At 36.9% G+C, this 24,457-nt stretch overlaps 1 protein-coding gene across 4 annotated transcripts in view; it reads right to left on the bottom strand.

Moving 5' to 3' along the window:
- Positions 1-24,457, bottom strand: part of LOC150102902 (uncharacterized) — a 646,700-nt gene that overhangs the window by 288,687 nt on the left and 333,556 nt on the right. For all 4 annotated transcript variants that reach the window (XM_090397408.1, XM_090397406.1, XM_090397407.1 and 1 more), the window contains one exon: positions 11,549-11,645. In XM_090397408.1, the coding sequence (XP_090253534.1) occupies positions 11,549-11,645 (97 nt within the window). The remainder of the gene's footprint in view (positions 1-11,548; positions 11,646-24,457) is intronic.

Genomic DNA, 24,457 nt, shown 5'->3' on the forward strand with positions numbered 1-24,457 from the left:
CCGCTCTCTCCATCCCCTCATTCCTCGGTTGTACGGCTTGCCTAAGATCCATAAGGCTGACACTCCTTTAAGACCTATTGTGGAAGGGATTGACTCACCTACGTACAATCTGTCTAAATATCTTGCAGCTTCTTTAAAACATTTAGTTGGCAATTCCTCCTCCTTCATCAAAAACTCTGAAGATTTCATCTCAAAAATAAAAAATTTGAATCTTTTAGACTCTGACAGATTGGTGAGTTTTGACATCGTATCTCTGTTTACGAATCTACCTACAGAGAAGTTCAGACTGTTCTTAAGGACAAGGTTTCTAAAAAAATGTTTGCTCTTCTAACTCACTGCATCAATTCCGGCTATTTCTGCTACGAAGATAAAATATACAAACAAACTAGCGGTTTAGCTATGGGCAGCCCTCTATCCCCAGTCTTAGCTAACATTTTCCTAGAAGATTTTGAAAAGAAAGCTATTTCCTCAGCTACTTTGAAACCTAAGCTGTGGTTACGCTACATTGATGACGTCTTCCTTATCTGGGGACATAGTTTAGAGGAACTGCAAAACTTTCTAAACCATTTAAATAACCAACATCAAAACATTAAATTCACATCAGAACTAGAGATTAACGGCATTCTCCCCTTCTTGGATCTAAAGATCAACAGATTACCTGACTGTCTTAAATTTTAAATTTTTCGAAAAACCACCCACACTGATAGATATTTACATGGTTCTTCTCATCACTTCCCACCTCAGAAACTGGGCATCATCTCCACCCTCGCCCATCGAGCAAGATGTCTCACTTCCACAGAAGAAGACCTTCAAACAGAGCTTAACTTCCTGAAAAACACCTTCTTAAATAATGGATATTCATCTCGTAACATCACTAAACGTTTGAGACGACGCCAACATCCTCGACAAGAAGATGATTCCAACCCTATCACTCATATACAGTTACCATTTATCAGCTCTCTTAGCCCAAAGCTAGCTAAGATTTTGAAGAAATTCAACATAAAGATCGACTATACTACTCTGCCAAAACTTCGTTCTTTTCTGAGTTGACCAAAACACAACCAACTGCATTTTCCTGGTGTTTGTAAAGTTTTGTGCGGCTGTGGGCGACCTTATTTTGGCCAGACAGATAAATCTGTTTCACATCGTCTTCAGGAACATAGACGTGACATCTCTTACAGTAGAGCACGAGCGAGCGCCCTTTCAAGTCATGTGCTCTTCTCCGCAAACTCTAACCTCGAAGAACAGCCACATCAAGTTGACTGGGAACGCACTACTAATTTATATATATGCAAGGATGAATTCGAAAGAAGAATTATCGAATCAAAAGAAATAGTTCTGGACCCTTCACATTTGAACAACAATCTAAGCTACAATTTGCTGATTCCCATAGCGCAGAAATCCAGTACTGGCGCTCTAAAATTAGCGGTCGCACACATTCAACTCATGCCGACGGTAGCAGGCGGTCACCTATTCAAATATGACTGTTACTATTCTGCTTTTTATTAAGCTGGAAAGTCCATGTTTTTTACCTTGTTATTTTTATATCTTATGTTTTTTATTTCTCACCTGAAGAAGTCGGAGAACCGATGAAACTAGTCGTGATGTATTAAAGGTTTTTGTTATACTTTCTCGGGTTTTAGTCAGTTAAATTTATTTTTATAAATGTATACATCCCGAGTAAATCCTAATTTCAATAATATATACATACATATATACATATACATACATATATAGATACATACATATATACATACGTACGTACATACATACTTACATACATACATACCTACGTACGTACATATATACATACCTACGTACGTACATATATACATACCTACGTACGTACATATATACATACCTACGTACGTACATATATACATACCTACGTACGTACATATATACATACCTACGTACGTACATATATACATACCTACGTACGTACATATATACATACATACATACATATATACATACATACATACATATATACATACATACATACATATATACATACATACATACATATATACATACATACATACATATATACATACATACATACATACATACATACATACATACATACATACATATATACATACATACATACATATATACATACATACGTACGTACATACATATATATATATATTAATGTTCATTATTTACTCGGTAGAACTGTATATAAAAAAGGAAATTAAATGACTTTACACCGAGAATGACAAATTTATTGTAAAGATACAACTAGTTTCGTTGAAATACAACTTCTTCAGGTATCATTGGCAAAGAGTAAAATAAAAATAACAGACACATGAAAAAATACATTAACAGATCTAGTATAAAACAAGTACATTTAAAAGGAATGCGTGCTAGAGTTCCAACTGAAGTTGACTACGTGCGTGAGGTGGTGTTAGTGCGCCAGTATTGATCAGTGGCAATGTGCGCATCAGAAATATTATAGCTAAGGCTGTTATTAATATGAGACGAATCAAGTGATATTTCCTTAGATTCAATTATTCTTCTTTCCAGTTCATCATAGCACACATGGATATTACAGGTTTTTTGCCAATCAACGATGTGTTTGGCGGCCATCATCTGCGTTGACGGAGAAGAGAAACGTGGCTAGAGAGAGCGCTGGCTCTGGTTCTGTTGTAAGAAATGTCTCTTTGATGTTCCTCCATGCGTAAAAGGATGGATTTAGCAGTTTCACCGTAATATGGCTTGCCACGATCACACAAACTTTTATAGACTCCTGGATACTGAGTAGGAAGATGTTTCATTTAAGGTCTACTTAGTATGGAGCGAAGTTTAGGGAAAGTAGTGAAGCAAGTTCTAATGTTGAATTTCTGAAGCATTTTTGCCAGTTTCGGGGAGAGGGAGCTGATGTATGGTAACGAAATAAAACCTCTTGGTGGAGAAGAGAAGAGATGGAGTTGAGTTCATATTCAATTTCTGTTTCATCTGTTAATAAAGATCTGGCGCGATGTGCCAGGGTTGAAATAATACCAAACTTTTGTGGAGGGTAGTGATGGGAAGAAGCATGAAGGTATCTTCATGCTTCTTCCCATCACTGCCCTCACTACCATCACTTCCCGTCTGTGTGAGTGGGTTTTCTAAAAATGGAGATTTTGATGTTCTCAGCGCATCTCGTAAGTTTTAAGTCCAGAAAGGGAAGACATTCGTCGGATTCTAGTTCACAGATGAAGTTGATTTTCTGATGAAACTTGTTGAGGTGGTCCAGAAAAATGTTGAGGTTGTTGATACCGTGTTCCCAGTGAGAAATATATCGTCAATGTAACGATACCAAACTTTAGGTTTAAGAGGTGAGGAATTAATATCTTTTTCTTCAAATTCTTTAAGAAATATGTCAGCAAGAATCGGAGAGAGCGGGCAGCCCATAGCTAAACCTGAGTTTTGTTTATAAATCGTGTTATCATATTTGATGTGTCCTGAGTTTACACAGTGAGAAAGTAAGGAGAAAAATTTCTTGGATAGTTTCCTCTGGAGAAGGTATAGAACTTCTTGAGTAGGGACATTCGTGAAGAGGGAAACAATATCGAAACTTGCCATTAAATCTGATGTGTTGAGTTTGATGTCTTTAATTTTTGAGACAAAATCAGCTGAATTTTTTACATGAGAAAAGGAAGTACCACAAAGGTTTTTTAAAAAGGATGCGAGGTATTTTGAGAGGTTGTAAGTAGGGGAGTTTATGCCTTCAACGATATAAATATTTGCAAATATTTACTTAGAAGATTTTGGAACCAAGGCTATCTCTTCCTTTATTTTAACACCTAAAGTTTGGAAACGTTATGTGGATGATGTCTTCGTTGTTTGGAGCCATGGACATGAATTCCTTATGGTTTTCCTCGAACATCTCAATAGCCGACATCAAAGTATTAAGTGTACTGCTGAGCTTGAAACGGATAATTCCTTGCCTTTTCTTGATGTCAAACTGACTCACTCTTCTGGTAAACTAAAAATATCGATATATAGAAAGCCCACACATACCAACAGATATCTGCACAGTCAGTCCCATCATTTCCCTTCTCATAAGCTTGGAATAATTTCCACCTTGGGACATAGAGCCCGTTCTCTTCTTGATGATCCAAATGAACTGCTTACAGAAATAAACCATCTGAAAACTTCTTTCAAAGTTAATGGATATTCCAAGAAAATCATTGACAAATTCCTTCTTAATCCTCCTAGACATCACTCAGAAGAAACAAATAGATTCAAAAGCAATATATCTATTCCTTACATAAGTACTGTTTCACATAAATTAGCAAAAGTTCTAAAAAAATACAATATCAGAACCTTGTTTACTCCACTTCCAACGATCCGTTCCTTAATTAGCCACCCAAAACCTTGTCATCATCAACTCAAATATCCTGGTGTATATAAAATATTATGTGACTGCGAAATTCCTTATTTCGGGCAGACAGACAAATCTGTCGAAATGCGTATGGAAGAACACATGAGAGACATTACTTACAAGAGACAGCGAGAGAGTGCATTATCAAGTCATATCCTTTTCTCAGCTAATCCTAATGATGATAACCAAAGTCACAAAGTCTGCTGGGAAAAATCTACTAACATCTTCCGTTGCAGTCACGAAATATTTACTTAGAAATATATATATATATATATATATATATATATATATATATTATTGAAATATATATATATTTCAATAATATATATATATCCTGAGATTTTATTTATAAGGTTAAAACACCTTGCGGCAACTTGTTTTGGTAAAATACATAATGAGTTCTGCATTACTTCACTCTTAGCATTTCAGGTCTGGCTACCACTGACGAGACCTCAACAAAGGTCAAAAGCAGTATGGGTAGTGACCATTGCCTTTAATGTTTAGCATCATACATTTCCCCAAAGGGATGTGCTTTACATTAGAGGAAAAATACTAAGAATAGTGATCATATCCTTATCCACCTTTAGCACGAGTTGCCTCGACTGGCACTACCTTAGGGATCAGTTGCCTTAGACTTGCAGTACTTGCAGGTGCAAACTTGACTTTCTTGTTTGCTTTCTTGGGAAACAGGGTTAAATAACCAAGTTCATATAAAATCACTTGGTATATATAGTGAATATATATATAGTGAATATATATATATATATATATATATTCACTTAGTATCATGAATATATATATATATATATATATATAGACATTGACTCAGAAGACAGCAGTGATGCAGTAGATGTTGAAGAAAATGACATGCCCAGAACTGAGAGTTATGCATAATTTCTTAGTATGTATCTTACAAATATTACCTAATTACTAAATATACTTTGAATATTTAAAAAATATATCAAATGTGTTCTGTTTTATGTTTAAAATATTGATTTCTTAATTTTGGGTTCGAAAAAGTACGGTTCGTCTTATACACGGAAAAATACGGTAAATTGGGCAGTGGCTGCTGAGGTTTGCCAGATGGGATTCTGAAAGGAATAGTAGTTCTGGTTTAGATGACTGTAGGTGGTGGTGGTGGTGCACATAATTTATATTGCTGTTTAGGCTACGAATATTTGTGAAGTGGATGTGGAAACGTTTTTGGTAAGAATTAATATTGGTGGATTGTTTGGTTGGGTTTCTGTTACCTTTTCTGATTTTTTGGTTGGATTTATGATGTTTTTGTGGGTGTTTTTTTGAACTAATTTGTGTGGGAGAATTTTTGAGATCCGCAGTAAAAACGCATTTCTTTTGGTTGTGGTTCATTGTGTTTGGTGAGGAAGACACAAAAAGGGAAGTGGGGCATACAGTGAGAGGCGACACTTGCAAACATACTGCACGCACACAGAGGGAATCTGTCTCCTGTGCATAAGTGCCCCCAGCAGTTTACCCCTTTGCAGTCACAAACTGGCAAAATACGTGGTTTCAGGATTCGATGCTAGCTGATCAGGAAGCCTCCATGTTCGTTACTACCTGGTTTGGTCCCGTGTAATAACCACTGCCAGCCTCGGGTATAGTTTTACTGCTGTACCCTCGAATAGAGGGGAGGATCCGTGCCCGCTACAGTCAGATTGGCATGTCTTTGAGAGTATCACTCTCACTGCATGTGGGAAGATATATATTACATCCGAATGAGTGTCTAAGTACGCAGTAAAATAGTCAACGGTTAGAAGAATATATATTCTTAAATATGGTGCCTTTCTCCCTAAACCATCCTATTCCAGTTTTGTAAAAATTAATATTCCGTCAACAGAGCCTGTAGATCGAAGTAAGTAAGAATATTTACAACTTTTTAAGACGAAACAGAAACTAGGAAACTCACTGATCAATAAAATATTACTTTCCCTTCATAAGAATAAAAAATATATAAAAATCTATTTAACCACTCAACCGGCTAAGACGTATATACGTCCAGGTTACCACGGATGCGAAGTGCATATTAAAATTGTAATACTATTGATATTACATTGAAATATATGATGGATACGAAGTGTAGAGGAGTGATGTATTTTATCCATATTGAAGGCGAAGTGGTTAAAATCTAAATAAATCATACATAAATACATAAAAACAACTATATTTTGTGAAATATATCTCGTACTGCATGTACTTTTCATATATGGGTATATGGTGTAAATAACAGTTTAAAATTAGTTATGGCTTCGCTCTTGCGTAGGGTCAATTTCAAAGCCTAACGTTCTTCTCTTAAGATAGAAAAAAGAGTAGCATGCCAAGCTTTATGCGAGGCAGCAGGATCTAGCGACATTTATGGCTTCGCCACATATGGTAGGGGAAGACTGCAGATAGAAGTCAAGAATAAAAAGCCAAACGGCTATATTTTCTGGCGAAGTTAATTAAATTAAGGGGATAAAAATCCCTTATTATTTTACAGCCAGTATGCGAAACTCTGAGATCGAAAACTACGATCTAAGAGTTTCATGCCGAAGAACTATCGGCGAATCCAAGCGTAAGTGAACACCTGGTAGTACAACACCAAGGCAACTCGAAGCAAAGGTGGAGCAAGCTCCCTCACCATCCTTGATATTTTCTCATAATGTAAAACACAGCTCCTAGGAGATGTAATACTGCCTTACATTATGAGGAGAGTTAGTGACCCCCTCCTCATAATGTAAGGAGAGGTAGTGACCTCTCCTCATAATGTAAGGCAGTATTACATCTCCTAGGAGCTGTGTTTTACATTATGAGAAAATATCAAGGATGGTGAGGGAGCTTGCTCCACCTTTGCTTCGAGTTGCCTTGGTGTTGTACTACCAGGTGTTCACTTACGCTTGGATTCGTCGATAGTTCTTCGGCATGAAACTCTTAGATCGTAGTTTTCGATCTCAGAGTTTCGCATACTGGCTGTAAAATAATAAGGGATTTTTATCCCCTTAATTTAGAAGTCAGGAATGTTGAAACGACAGAAAAGTTGCTGCAAGGTTTTAAATGCACAAGGACCAAAATTACTCCGATCATGATTAGAAGCCTGCTAAGAACAATCAAAATAGATTCCCTTTAGAATACATTGAGAACAGCGACAACATCGTTCCTAAGATCTTCTCAAAATAGGGAACTGTTAAAGACATCAAGAAAGGTACTAACAACTTCGTACTGATTGGATGTGGCTCCTATGATCATCTAGGAGCGGAATGCATGAAACAAGTGTCGTAATTGCAACAAATCTGGACAGGCCTTAGAGCACTGCAATAACCCTTGCAGAAAATGCCAGCAACAAGACGAATCCCCTGTCTGTATCAAACAGGGGCAGAACAACTGGGGCATCCTATCGAACTACTCACAACTTCCTCCATCGGTTAATTCAGATAGCACGGACACGTCAGAACACACACACACACACACAGGACTCCTGCATTTCCATCGCTACCAACAACGACAGCTGATTCTGAGGAGATGAAATGGGCAGAACTTATAAAGATGTCGCTTGGAGAAAGGAAGAAGAAAAAGCAAAACTGTACAATAGAATCCGAGACTTCCTTCACAAAAACTGACACAGCAGTTGAAGAACCGGCAATACCATCAAGATTATCTGTCCAAGAAAGGGGGGGGGGGAACAGTAAAGGAAATAAAAGTAACAACTGCAACAACTAAACGACAAAGAGATCAAGCAGAAGAAGAAAATATAAATTCAAAACGACAACCAGCCTAGAAAGAATCTACCTGAAAGGAAGAGCTATCTCCCCCATCACAGTTACATCGTCTGGCGAAGAAGTGTGATAATTTACAAAATCCGTCAAGCTCCTCTAATATAGCAAAAGAAAGATCCCCCCCCTTTTTTTTTAGTGTTTAAAAAAAGGAAAAAAAACTAAAAAGATTTGTTACAGATGGGGTTCGGGTGCTTCGGGTTAGCCCAAAGCAGCTGTACTTGAAACTTTTCGATTTCTTTGGTTTTGAGAAGCCTGATCTGGGCACGAATGAAGAGGTGCTCTTTACGAACATCAAAAACAGCTGGGGACAATCTTTTCACCGGGATTTGGCTTGGAGAATTGCTTACGGCTGACTCCCGGTGAAACTAGTGAAATCACAATATTTCCTCTCAATCTTTGACCCCTTTTGCGAAGTATACCATGCAACTGAAACTGTAGGCACCTCTTCTACCAGTGCAGGGCATTTAGCGAAAGCTGGCTGAAGTGCTTAGGATCGCGTTGCCCACTTTCTTTGAGGTGGTACTATTGCAGTTTTCCCCCACTGGTGGGAAAAAACAAAAATACCAATTTTCTCATCAATGTTCTAAAATATTACATATGGAAAATACGTGAAAAACATCTCCTCACTGAGGAAGGTAGAATCTACCATCGAATTAAGAACTGCTTCTTCGCCCAAGAGGTATTGGGCGGAGAAGCAGCCGGACTGGGAAGGCCAACATCGAGGCAGTCCTGAGCCCTTTTAGGGCGGGATCTCCAGGGCCAGGTCTCCCCAATTTGTTTACTTAGTTTTTTTATTAGTTTTATCCGTTTATTTAGGTTTTACAGGCTTTTATGCTTCGTGTACTGGTTTTTATAGTATTCTTAATATTCTTTCTTAAAACTCTTGTTAGGTTTTTAGTGATTTTTTCCCCTTTTTGGGACTTTTGCTTTAATGAATGAAAAGCCAAATGACCGTTTTAGAAATATCCGGTAGGTCAACAGCTAAAACTGGTCAGCTGAGGCCTCTTTGTCTCCTCTATCACTATTTCACTCTATCCTTTTAACTATCCCCCCCCCCGTCTTCTCTCTCTCTGCTGAATCTCACGCCACTTTTATACTTAAAAGGCTGATGACGAGCGACTTGAACTTGCACAATATATCTGTATGAATATATGAATTAAATATATTATACCGATATATCATGCTCAAATATTTAATTTATGAGCATGATATATATATTTAATTCACATGTGAATTAAATTGTATTTCCTAAAGTTTTCGAACATTTTAACTAAACATAACCATCCAATTATCCGAAATATTCTCGTACGAACCTTCAGAGTATGCTAAACGTATTCATATCTAACGATGAAGTTAATCTGAACGAAACTAACTTCAACCAATATTTGTTGAAGTTAGTTGGCTGGCTCGAATATTTGTATATTCGAGCCAGCCAACACTTCACATGTAAGAGTTGTCCGACTTTCATTCATCTTAAACTTAAATACCGTTTTTTTAACTGCATACCGATTTTTATTCTGGGAGGTAAAGAAGGAGGGGGGGGGAAAATATGATCGATTCCTAATTCAGATTTCTCCGTACACTCTTGTAGCTCCGATCAATGTTAAACACATCACTATCAACAACGCAACGAAGTTAACCGATGAGACTTTTGTTTTATGCCCACGTGAATTTGTGCACATCTTAGAACATGATGTTAGTAATAACTAACAGATGTGGAACATACTTTTCAGTATTATTTTCCCCCCTGTTTTTCTCCAAATTTTCAACAAACGTTTCTATATATTTGGGATCCGTTTCATTCTCTGTTTAAGTCTCAAACAATAACCTTCTTTCTCTCTCGTGACACTTCGAAAATGCGACTTCCTTTCTAGAACCTCCTTGTATCCACAGCCATCTGACCACATCACCACTTGAAATTCCATTCGTAAAGTCTATTTTTGTGTTTAGTATTGAACCCTTATAGCCGCTCCTTCGTTTCGGTTTTCTCGATTGTCACAATGTGGGGTTATGTGGGGAGAAATCCTCTTTCAAGTTAGGCAGCTTCGACAATTGGATGGCGACTTGGCTGCAAGACTCTGCGCTGCTGTATCATGCAAGCGCAGATGACAGCTGAGTATTATACTTACTGTATCATAGTAGGTTATACTTATTTATTTTGCGATGAGAAAAAAAATGTTTAAACGCGCGGATTTTTATTTTTTTATTTTGCTTTAACGCTAATCATACTGACGAAATTTTATGTGGAAAATAGTATGTGTGTGTGTGTGTTGGGGGGGGGGGGTAATGCAATGATACGGCGTACCAGCACCTTTATTAACAGTGACACGTAACATACGAATGCGGTATGGTTTTAATTTTCAACTTTTCCTACTAGCAAAGGATGCGTACTGGCACCTGTTGCTTAGCAAAATATATATACTATATTAATTTGATTAGCGTTATGGGGGGAGGGAATCCACTTAAACATTTTCGTTTCATCGCAAAATATGCTCTGAGTTATAACTTACTATGGAAACTATTTGAATGGCACAGCAGCGCAGAGTGTACCGTCCTTCAAAAAAAGCATTGTGTACACACACACACAGAGTGGCATAAATAAGTGTGTATATATACATATATATACACACACACACACACATGTATATATACATATATACTATATAAAACATAGTTTTATATAGTTAAAACCATTGTGGGGAGATAACAGAATAGCAATCACAACCAGACTAAGACTAATTGAACCTTGGTGAATTCTATCCTCTTGTATGGTTGTGAGGCCTGGACTTTATTGAGGGAAGATGAAAGGAGATTCCTGTTTTTTGAAATGAAAACTTACAGAAGACTTTTGAAAATTCCCTATACCGCTCACGAAACCAATGAAAATGTCCGAAAACTGATTGATTCAATAGATGGGAGAAGAAGGGAAAATATTCTGACAGTCATCAGATGAAGCCAGATGAAATGGTTCGGACATGTGGAGAGGGCTAATGGCATTCCAAAGCAAACACTAGAAGGAATCGTTCGGGGACCAAGGGTTAGGGGCCGACCTCGAATGACCGAACGGTCCATTTAGGACTACGGGAGAGAAGAGAAGTACTGTAATTAATTATTATTTTTTTGAATTCAAACCTCGGTTCTAGTCATTAATGTTTTTTAAAAATATGATATCAAACCAAGTAAATCTTCAATCAAACATATATAACACACACACGCACACACACGTAGAGATAAACAATGATTGTGGTCAAGTCATCCGTATCTCTGAAAAGCTGGATATCTAAGAACATGAAAAGAAATTATTTGCAAGTTAATTTCATTACGAATTCGCATTTATGAGAATTAGCAGTTAGTCATAAAAAACTGTATGGACTAATTCATAAAAAATTAAGTAAGAAATGCTTACAGGGAAACTGGCCACGTAATTCGTCGTTCATCATGACGGATGGCAAACCAATCATCAGCCGAAGCACGGCGCCTATAGACAACATACAACTTAGAACCTGGGGGAGGAGGAAATGAATTTAATCAAAATAATGAATGCATTCGATAATCATAAATATATACACATATTCTGCATATTATTAAAAATAAATTATATACAGTTTGGCTAAATGTTGAAAAAAGAATGCCAAATATAAACAGAATCAATCACTAGTCTGTTTCTTTAAATATGTTTAATCTAATTAACGTAAAAATGATAACACATCAAGTTATTAACCAAATACAATACACCCTCTACCAAAGCAATCCCAGCATTCCAGCAACTATGATCATTTCGGCCCCAGTTTTTAAGAACATCAGCTCTTCGCTCTTGTATGTAAAACGATGAGCACAAAGAAAGAGCTAAGAGCGTTTCGCACGGAAATTATAATCGGATGTCTTTCGGGGAAAATGTCTGTTCGTCTTACTGAGCAGCGATTCAGCACTGTCAAATCCTCTGCTAGCAATACATTGAAGAATGGGAAGTCCGCAGCTGACAGGGAGGCCACACTACGATCAGAGTGACCTAAAACACACTGATTAATAGGATCAAAGCTCATCTTTCCACCCCAAAATAATCTGTCTGGAGGTGCAACCAATCCAGCAAGTATTTGTTTCCATTTCTACTACACGCAGAGAGCTGCATGAAATGAATTTTCATGGAACCTGCCGTCTACACGCCTTCGTTAGCAACGAATACACATTGGCCAAGTGCACAGAACCATGGGCTGTTGAGCAGTAGAAACAAGTTCTGTGTAGCTACAAACCATGCTTTTCCAATGTGATAACTTTTTATGGAAATGAAGGATGACTGAATTTTTTTTATTATTTTATTTTTTATTATTATTATTATTATTATTATTATTTTTTAACGAAGTGTGATGTTCCTAACGAATAAATCTGGAAATGGCAATGTAACGGTGTGGTCATGATGTATGAAGTTCAATGTTGAAGTTTCGCACAATTATGAATGTCTTCAAAAGTGCCTTTATATATTCCAGCAACACGACAATGCTAAGTCACAAAGCAATGATTGTAAATATGTACTGTACGCCCACAGATGCGAAACCCTTCGACACTTTTGCGCATCGGTGCGTTTCGTGGAATGGTTGTTTATTATTATACGTCGGAAAATTAGCTTTTCTTTTATGAAAATTCTAGTTCTTAAAGTGGTAACTATTTTGCTTGTACAACAATTGGAATATTTACGTATAAAGCTCGTGATTTGGCATATTGGTAACCAATTCGTACAGCCTTTATTTCTTTCTCCCCTTCAGCATGAATTGATTATTCTTGGCACAAAGCCAAGGTCGGTTCTACGAAGTGTGGGCGTGCAATAATTTGAAGCTAATAAAGTCGGAAAGCTCTATTAGCCAACACAGATCACAGACTTAAGTTCCATGGAACATTTCTGAGCAAATGAATGCAGACTCAGGTCACGAGACTAAAGAAGGAGAAGAACCCAACATTACTGACGTTTTAGCATAATCAGAACGCCTTGCACATCGCATTGAAAGATACGGCCAAAAGTGGAAGAATTTATTAATTACTATGTGCTAAGATATGCTCCGAGTACATCTGCACGTGTCTCGTGCGTTATCATAAAACGGTATATTTACATTTTCGTTAAATTATATCGTTCTTAATACGCATCGACCCCTTCAGAACAGATTACTGAGAAGTGCCTTTCTAATTGTATCTGTTTGCTATGCTTCACACTCGCACTCAGCTGCAGGTAAAAGAATGTTTTACTTTCTTCCTTGATGCGATTCAACCTCAGCTCTTATTTTAACCACGCAGTGTGTTAATGTTTCGTCTGAATACTGAACCTGTTCATTTAAAAATAAAGAGAGCACGTCATTCATAGAATGCGGAAATGGACAGAAGTAATGATACAGAGGTGATTATACAAAAAACCTGGAGTTTATCGTGTCTGTACATAAATGTCACGGATAGCAGGAACAAAGGGATGGGATTTGTTGTCTTGGTGAATAACTTGTGCTCTCTAGATTACAGACCTTAATGAGAACTGGCTCTCAGAGGCCCACATTACTAACTGACATGGAGTGTAAAAAGTGCTGTATATTTAGAAAAGATAGAAGAGGAAGGGTTGTGTTACTAATGATATTGGATGATTTGAATCCCATTAGGATAGAAAGCTATAATTGCAATATTAATAACAACTGGCCATATACCAGTGAGTCTGAAGCCATCTGGTGTCAGATGTAGTCCAGTAAGATAAAACAGACGGTTGAGTTGTTGCTGCAGACTTAATGGATCAGTTGCCAGTGAAGATGAAATGCATCGCTAAGTCAAAACCTGATGGCAGTGGTGTAGCTAGAGCTTTTTCCGCCCAGGGCGATCCCTGAGTTTGTCGCCCCTCTCAATACACACCAAAAATACTACAAAGTCAAAACGACGTATAGGGAAATAAATTAAAACACTATGTTTATTTTTTAAGTAAAACTTTAATTTCGACATTCTAAAATGTTATTTTTCCTGCTTTTCTGTTAGCAAAATTGTCGGTGACATTGGCGAGGTCTATTTCATAGTAATGTAGGTAATTCTTAATCAGTTTCATTTAGAAAAACTCCTCTCACAACTAGCAACACTTACAGCAATTGTGAGGAAAATTTGCAGTAGTATTACTACGCCTCTGCCTGATGGGTACTAAACTATTAATCATCATGGACGACTTTAATTATCTGAACATTAACCACGCAGCGGTGAAATAAAAAAAGAAAGAAAGAAGCCTAATTTATTGAGCTTGCAAGACAATCTCCTCAAGCGGCATAGGACAGAAGGAATTCCAAGTCAAAGAGTGTGAGACATCATTAACATGTCAGAGGGAAATTCAGTTAAAGAGGTGATTATTCTGACTCCAGTACGTGAATCATGCTGTACTGACCTGGAAAGTGGCTAAGTATATAGTTGTTCCATTCAGAAAAGGTTACATGCAGAACTACAAACGTGAATACTAAGGAGAAGAACAAACTACAAAGAATACTAGGTTCGGTCCCACGGTATCGGTTGCCACATGGAAATGATATTGGCAGTACATAGGAAGCATTAAAAATAAATGATGCAATATCGGAATGTGCGTCTCGAGTTCGAAGAATAAATAGGGTTGGAATGAAATGGGCATGCAGTATTATTAAGCAAGAGATCTCTTAATAAAAAGACTACTTGGAAGGAATATCATGTATATAAAGATTATGTCAGTTATGCAAATTGCATGGATCAGGCCTAAACAGTTATACGTACTGCACGGAAAGCTAAGTATGAAAAACAAACTGGCTCTGTAAGCTAAAGACAACCCAAAATAATTATGTCGTTATGAAAAGCATAAAAAAGAATGAATGTGGAAGAACATCACTACTGATTGCAGAGTATGCGGATTGCTAAGAACTATCAACCTGATGATACAACGTGGAGCTTTACACTCAATAACAGTTCGGCAATACGGTCTGATGAACCGGATGTGCTTTTCACCTGGTTGTAAAATTTGAGTCAGCACAGGGAACATTCCAGTGGAAGGAATGCATAATAATTAAATTGCAGAAAAGATAGTGGTACCAAGCCTGATGCATTTAATTATAAACTTGTCAGTATCTTTGGAGTGGTAATGAAGATTTGGGAAAAGTCAATAAGAGATCGCATACAGAAATGGGTGGACTTATAATCTATATTTTGCAATGAACAGCATAGGTTTACAAGCACGGGAAGGACATGTTTGAGCAACTTGTTCACATTGTGTAATCATGTTACCGTTGATGTAGACACAAAGGGAATGAATACACCATGATATTTTTGGACTTGACTAAGTCTTTCGACAAGGTAAAGCACGGAAGGCTCTTGTATACACTGAAAGACATGGAACTGAATTATAAACTGCTAGCTTAGATAACAGGATAGCTGAGTGACGACAGATATCAAAAAGTGGCCTATGTGTGTTGGGGGGGGGGATAAGTCTGCAAGATTTAAGGTGACCAATGGTGTACCCCAAGGATCAGTACTAGGTCCATTGTTATTCGATTATTTACATTAATGAAACTTGGAAGGATTTGACAGGAGTTTTGATGAAAGAAGATAGGCAGCGTAATCAGGAATGCGAGTGGCATGCGACATTTGCGGATTGATTTGAATAGGCTGGAATTGTGAGCATATGAAAATGGCTATCAGTCTAACGTTAGTAGACGTGCGGTTGTACACTCTGGTGTGATAAGATATCCAACGGCATATTGTATTGGTTGGATTATGCTAGAATGAACTGATCAGGCTAGGAATCTTGGAGTTTCAGTAGATAGGAAGTGAAGTTCAGGGGCCATGTAGCAAAGATTACGAATACAACTCAGAAGACAATTGCAATGCAGAAACCAACACTGACATAAGAATAAGGAAGTCGTTTTTGCCTGTTTAGAAGACCTGGACTATTGTGTGCAGATCTGATCTCCTCCAGATCCAGTGGAGAGGATGCAAAGGAGAGTGTTAAAGTTGATAACGGTACTGTGGAATGAGACTTTCAAACTTCTGAAAGGGTCATATTGGATACCGGCAGTTACGGTATTTTTCATTTTATGGAGAAAGGACAAGAGAGAGCATTCGTGGATGGTTAAGAATGAATGCAGTCAAGAAAGGCGCGAGAAAACTACATTCTTTTCTCATAGGGCGGTACGTGACTGGAATGGCTTGCCTTTGGAGGCGGTGGATGGGATAGAGAGATTTTAAGTCGGACAATGTAGGCAAGTTGATTCGATGACTGTAAACCTCCTTCCAATGGATTACTGTTTAATTACAACGAAATAAACTATGTGCTCGTCAGTCCGCGAGTAATACTCCACTTTACGACGATCCACTCACACAACGCTTCTCAATTAGGACCAATGCCCATATGACGGTTTTAGTGACATGACGTTGCCGTGAATCAAAATATCCGCAGTACTGTATTTGTGAACTGGGTTTATTTACGATACTCGCTACATCCTCTGTGTTTTAGTGTTTCACTGTGAATTACAAAGTGTTCATAATGGCAGATAAAATTCAAAGTAAGGATGCTGCTGCTTCCAGAAAAAGAAGAAGACACGTAAACCTATTACATTAAATGCTGGGATTAAACTTATTAAATTTAGTGACGATGGGTACACCATTTAATACTACAGTTATCCCTAAAAGTGGCAATCTTTTTGCCGAAATTAATAGACTTTTAATGGCGTTAATGACCAGACCGATTTGCGTGTTCTCGTAAGACAAGCCACTGAGAATAGCTTTTGCGAAAATTATTCCAATTCTTCGTTTGCGAAACTGACGTAAATAAATATTTTACATCCTTTACGCACGTGACCGCTATATGATATTGAACCACTATTAAAGCATCAGTTATATTCAGTTATTACATGGAGTGCTTGAAAGAGCCATTCAGCGTTGAGTATACACTTAACTCAATAGACAGTCATTAATTCGCTTTTTTGAGGGGAGGGTTGATGTTCTCCGGTTACATTTAATTACCAAGGAAACTAGGAGGCCAGATCCGCGCACAATTTATTTATTTAAAATTTATTAAATGTTCAAATATAATGCCCATTAGATTTCGTAATGTGTTTCTTTATTTTTTGTAGCGTTTCTACACCGGGCGAGCGGCCTCCAGAGCACGACAGCTAAAATGCACTTATCACTGTTGACACAGGAGGAACATTTACAAGACCTCTTACAATCGTAGCTGACTCTGATCTCAAGCACTGATGGAAAGATTTCCTCATTCTTTGCTGACAAATACAACAAAATTGTTCCGCTTTGTTGTATTTGTTAAATGAAAACCTCTTATGACAGTAGTTTGCTGCGGTTAATGTTCGATCCTACGAAAATTAACAAATATGTTATGTTATGTTCTATTACCAGAAAGTGGTACAGGGACGGATTAGGAGAACAACCTTGTGATACACTTTTCTGGGTGCGGTTCACGGAAAGGTCACTGAAGCAGATTACAGAGAGTCATAATATACGCAGTCGACAGACGTGTCACGCATCATTCAGAACTCTATCAGAGCAATTAATTACGCTTCTATGAAGCGAAGTTACGTTGCAGTGACAGGGCATTAACCCTAACGTAAAGGGAAGACAAAACGAAATACCTCCCCCCCCCCCAACACACATCTACATTTCAAAAAGTTATCCTTTTCATAATCTCGGTTAGGTTGTTAAGAAGTTTTTTTTATTTTTTATGTGAATCCGCCTAAGGAAGGCTGTTAACCTGCATCACATTAGTATCAGTGCCGTGGGAGAGCTAAGAAGTGAGATAACTAAACTTTTTCAAGTCATTCCAGACATTCAGTGGGCAGTGTGCTGGTCTCACATACCTCTTGATGAAATTACCATTTAGAGACTAACTACTTAACCAGCTAGGCCGCAATGATAGCCACGCCGCTATCACTAAAGTTGGTGCTGCAACAATACTTTTCTCCAACCCTCCCTCCGAAGGAACCCATTAATATTTTCTTCTTGCAGTTACATAAACCCATCTTCATTAACTTCCTGCATGGTTAGTCGAGCGGCTAGCGAATCAACCAACAAGCTGCGGTTAGAATCCCGCCGCGGATGTAGAATTTTTGTGAACGTCCCTAAGTGAGAGATAAATTTCATTGCCCAATGTGAGCCCACTGCCTCCCTTACTTACTGGAAGTCCTGAAGTGGCTTGAAAAGTAACATGTTTGGTCTTTGAAGCATGAGTTCCGAATTGTGTAAAAATAAATACAAAAGGTAATTTAATAAATTTAAAAAAAATATTGCTTACAACGGTATTAAAGGTTTAGAATGTTTTGTGGGTGGGAGTAGCATAAAAAAAAAGTCATGAAGGCCAAGAACACGCTAGCATTCGGCATTCGCTGGTAATAAATAAAAAATTTCTCTTTCCTCCCCTCCCCCTCCCCGTAACATAGACCAAATTTCGATGATATAAGTAGATACTGCGTAATTCATGGCAACTCCATGACACTGGGTCATCAGAATAAAAACTAGGTTTGATCTGTGGTTCACAGTCGAAAATGGGACTATGAAACATAGAATACGAATAGAATAATATTTGGGATTAGGAACACGGAATTCAACAGAATTCCTTCCTCGAACATCTAGGGAAGATTCTATTCACATTAGCTAGAAACGCGCTTATCTCCGTCGATGGCAAAAGTGTTTCCACCTTCGACCTGTTTCTGAAAGTTAAGAAAAAAGGCGTTCGAAGATTAATATACAGTATATAATCCTTTAAATCTTCTTTTCGGAGGTCCGATTAATGTAATCCACACAATCAGCTAATCGTGGGTGGGATTTGCACGAAACAAATACTTATTTCGTAAAATTGAATATTTACACACAAGTACGTAAAAGACACGCAAGAAATCAAGTGACGTCCGCTGAACGACTGACTTGTGCAACGATTAGCTGGAGGAAGGGGGGGGGTCTGTTGCAAGTGAGCTATTTAAGAGCTAAGCTGTATCCATGTCACCTCTTTTCCAACTACTGTATAACAATACTACAAGATTGATAACATTATTCTCAGAAATGTGATAAGAAATGTTGTGCAATGTTACTTTTATACCTCTCAGATTCCTTTTCTTCTTAGAAAGGAAAACATCTTTATGACTCTTGGTATGATCTGAAGAACATACCAAGAAAGTAAACAAAGCTATCGCTATCATTCTACTTTATCAGTAATCTCTAGAAATTAATCCACGAAAAACCAACTCATAAATTTTGTTGACAAACTACTAAGTTCCCGAAATCCAGAATTTCCGCATTCTCTCTTTCGGAAGCATGCTAAAACCCATTCGTAAGAAGTACTTCATCACCATTTTACGTGCTGTATGAAAATCTAATTAAAACCATATTAAGAATTTCTGTATGTAGAACAAAGTGTATCTTTTACATATGATTCAATAAGAAAATGTGCTTCTTAATTTTTCAAATATTGCCGCTACTCAAGATCTCATCATAACAGAAATAATTCTGAAGATTAAATTTACGAGTACAAATAAATTAAGACCATTTCAGTGCAGTGGCTCATAAAATAGCAGCCTTCGTAGCTCAGTTGGTATTGATGATGAGCCCTTGGGATGGAAAGATACGAATCCTGTGCATGACGCGAGGAACCTTTGCCGTCAAAGGGTAGTTATCTGGTCTATTACGGTGGTGGATTTTTTTTTTTGCCCTCAAAACAGGAACACGTGCTAGCGAACACACATATCTACAGACAAAATATACTAACTGTGAGATGAGCGAGAGATTAGATCTTATCATTCTCGTAAAGTGACATTCATCATCATCAAACGAATGGACTCTGAAGTCGTCTTTCGCATAATGTACCATGGACAGTTTTATTTTGTATGATGTTACCACTCAAATTGTCCAAGCGAAAAATGACTTGACAAATCTTAATATCGATCCTACATCGAACCATGGAGGATTTCTATTGTTGTTTCAAAAAGAAAAAGCCAAAATGCATTTTATTAGACTTCGTCCCATTATTGGCTTATTCGGTGCAGACATAATTTTTTATTTGTTTGTCTTTTTTTCGGTGTGATTGACACTAAAACCGAACCACCTTCGGGTCTTGCAGTATATGGCATTCCTAAACCCCAAATTTAATTCGATTTCCTCCATCCAGAGCGGAGTTACTGAAATATAATTTCGACATTTCGCTCTTTGGCGCCCTTGTACATAATAAACCGAAACTAAAACTGGAATGGCCTGACAAATTTTTCTAGGGACTCTAAGTACCAAATTTCAATATAATCCGTCTGGCAGAGAATATGAATAACCTGAGTGAGCACAAAGCGAATCTTATGCAAAAATGTCTTCAAATCAGTTGTTTAAACGTCAGACTTCTATCTTACGTTTAACAATTGGTAATAAACCAGATTCGAACACTTTAGATGTCATTACCAATTACTAGTAAGAAACTTTACGAAGTTGAAATTAAATATAATTTGATGGCCGTTTGCAAAGAAATTGGAGATTTGGTGAATCCGTCCCCCAAATCCCGTTTATCAGAAATACAACTCACAGAAGGATTTCTGATACCGTATTAGAAAGTGAAGCACAATTTATTGAGAAAATAATAATAAAAAAAGTTGAACTATTTAGCAATCCAGTTAGATAACTCAACGATTATATTGCTAATTAATATGGCAGTTTTTAACTGCGGATTTAAACGAACTGTACGTAAACTGCACTTAAAATCTTCTCTGATAAATAAGAAAAAAAAAATCAGCTTACTGAGGAAGAACGAAGTTTGCTATAAATTCAGAAAAGTCTACTTTCCTGATATTATTCCGAATAATTTAGTTTTATCGTTATGAAAATTTTCAAAGTTCAGAATTCATATTTAGTTCTAAATAATTAAATGTCAGTGAAGCAGTCGCAATCGGAACTGTAGCTAGCTAACTTCCTGGTTTTTTACCACTTGGCTCATTTTTCTGCATACGAAAGATTTTAGATAATTAAGTTTTTCATGTAGTAAGTAAAACTAAGGATAAATTATTGAAATCGGTTGAACGATGGGCGACCTATGGGGGATGTCTGGAGTGACAGGTTCCCCCTCATTTCCTCCCTTTATTTTACTCGGATTAGGCTGAATTTTCCGGGGAAATTTCGGCATCATCAGAGACAACCACACCTAAAGTTGGTTGAAATGGATTGAAAGATGTGTAAACGGATCAGCAGAGAAAGTTCTCCCAAGACCCTTTCTCCCCTTTCATTTTACTCTCAGTGGACTGACATGGAATTCCAAATTCCATCTAAATCCGATGAAAAAAATGCTGATGTGTCTATGGAGGAGAAAACGAAACTGATTTTCAACGTGCTCTAGTTTACTGATCGGATTAAATTTCGCAAGCATCGTTCTTTTGAGCGGGGGACCAATTAGCATTCAACACAGAACCAGAGTTAACGATTTATTAGAACCAGAGTGTTCTAATAAATCGTGTGAAAAGCGTAATCAGTGACTAAGTCCATCGGACTAAGATGAAGGAGCTGTTAGATATGGAGGAGGAGTGCTTCCTCCTGAGAGAGATCCCATTTCAATCGTTTTCGATTAAAATTTGGGCAATACTTGTTTCAAACTGTGGCAACGTCTGCACAAAATTGGTCGAAAGTGATGGACGAGATTGTAAAAGAGGGGAAGGGAAAGTAGCGTTTCGCAGATATCAATACAGATTACATTGTTCAGCAGCTATTCTAAAAATGTTTCAAATTTTTATTCTTCAAATGCACTTCAGGAGGCTTTAAAAAAAAGCCTCCTGAAGTGCATTTCATATATGCAACTTGAGTTACGTATTGAGAAGAAAAACGACGGCTGCAGTTTCGCAGGGAGTAACATTGGTTTAATCATTGAGAATGGCATTAAAAATATAATTGAAGTAGCCGTTTCTCTGCAACGTCCCAAGCTGTAAATAGTTACAGGGAAGAAGACACTGAAACTATGAGTAAAACGAACGCTGCAAATGCATTCCATGATGATGTTAACTTAAATCCAAAAGGAAGGGCGGAAATCTGATATTCCTCGTTTGAAAACAAGAAACAGTCTTGAAAATCGGAACTTGGAATGTGAGAACCTTATACAGTAAATGAAAACACTTAAAGTTAATGTGATGGGAATTAGTGAAACATGATGGCCAAATACTAGAAAACTAGAAAAACCAGGAAAACTAGAAAAAGATGGCTTTACATTTGTATATTCTGGTGGAGAGAAACATGAATATGGAGTGGGTTTCATGATTAAGAAAGACATCCTTAATCATGAAACCGCAAAGCCGTTTAACGTCATTATTATCCAGGTTTACACCCCTACGACGACACACAATGATGATGAAGAAATAGAAGATTTTTATAAATAACTTACAAAAATCTATAGAATATATAATATCAAATGAGATACTTATAGTGATGGGTGATCTGAATGCAAAAGTTGGAGAAGGGGAAGAAAATCCAGTTGTTGGAAAATTTGGATTGGGTTAAAGAAATGAGAGATTGATACACATCTGCATTCAAAACAACCTACGCATAATGAATACTTTCTTTCAACATCTCAAGCGCAGATTATATATTTGGATAAACCCAGATAACTCTATAAGAAGTCAATCAGATTTCATAATGATAAATAATAGATACAAAAATAATATAACTAACATTAAGACATACCCAGGTGCTGACATAGGTTCAGATCATAACCTTGTTGTGTCTACTTTAAAAATTAAGCTAAAAATATTTCTAAATAGAATCATACTGAAAGATTTGACTTGACAGCTCTGAATATGCCTCATAACATATGGTGTTTAACTCAGAAATCAGGAAAAAATTAGATCATGTAGGATATAAAACAGAAGACAATATACTTTGAACACAGGGGAAATTGAAAACAGGTGGTCAAATTTTATGAGACAGCTAACGACATTATTCCAAAAAATAAACACAATAAGAAAAACGACTGGATGACAGAATCAATATTAGAACTTATGAATGTATGAATGAAAGACGAAAAACGAAAAGTACACAACAGTATAGAATACTCAATAAAATTATAAACAATGAATGCAGGATGGCCAAAGACAAGTGGCTAAATGAAAAAATGTAAAGAAATAGAGGAACTGTATAACAAACACAATACCAAAGAAATGCCTAAGTCAATCCAAGCTGTGACAAATAAAAAGTAAAATTTCAACCATAATCTTTGTATAAACGATCAAAATTTTACTAGAGACACAAGATATCATAAAAAGATGGAAAGAGTATGGAAAAGAATTGTTTGATTCTGATCGCACAGACGCACCATATACAATATATGTATGGTGAACCAATTACATATGAAGAAATAGAATACCCTCTAAGTCAAATGAAAACAGGTAAAACGCCAGGCCCTTATCAGATCCCTATCGAATTGTTAAAGAAATTAAATGAAAACACAATTAATGACCTAAAGGTTATTTTTAATAACATCTAGAATACAGTATACATCCCTGATGATCTAAGGAAATTCATCTTTGTCACTATTCCCAAAATTCCAAGAACTTTTGAATGTTTAGAATATAGACTTATAGGTTTAACAAGCCGTGTTACAAAATTACTACTGAGAATAATCCTAGAAAGAATAAAAGGCACTTTATCAATAGAAATAGAAGACACTCAATCAGGTTTCCAAAAAGACAAAAAAGTACAAGAGAAGCCTCAATAACCGGAAAAGCATATATCTTTGTTTTATTGATTACACGAAAGCAATTCAATAGATCACAAGAAATTAATACATATCCTACAGAATAATGGGCTAAAAGGAAAAGATCTACGTATAATTACAAATATATACTGGAATCAAATGGCCTCAATAAGATATAAAAATGCATATTCTGACAACTTTGAAATCAAAAAAGGAGTAGGACAAGGATGTGCCTTATCACTCTTACTGTATAACATATATAATGAGCAAGTTTTTAAAGATATTGCAGAAGTGAAGGGTGTAAAAGTCGCGGGTAGGAACTTCAACAACTTTATGCATGCAGATGGCACACTCCTTATAGCTGAATCTGATCTTCATAGTCACAGAAATTTACAACAGAAGCTTAGACATGGGACGAATTATTAACCTAAAGAAAACAGAGTGCATGATTATATGAAAAGAACCAATAAATAAGAAACTAAACATAACTGTTAACCAAAATAAAATTGAACAGGTTCAGTCTTTTATATATTTGGGACAAATGTTTTCAGACAGAGGAAATTCCCTTAAAGAAATAAAAAGAAGAACAGAGATAGCAAAAAAATCCTTTATTGATATGAAAACTGTTCTAACATC

The sequence above is a fragment of the Typopeltis vanoorti genome, chromosome 9, assembly GCF_054136105.1.
Source record: "Typopeltis vanoorti isolate ZY-2024b chromosome 9, IOZ_Tvanoo_1.0, whole genome shotgun sequence".
NCBI classification, from domain to species: Eukaryota; Metazoa; Arthropoda; class Arachnida; order Uropygi; family Thelyphonidae; genus Typopeltis; species Typopeltis vanoorti.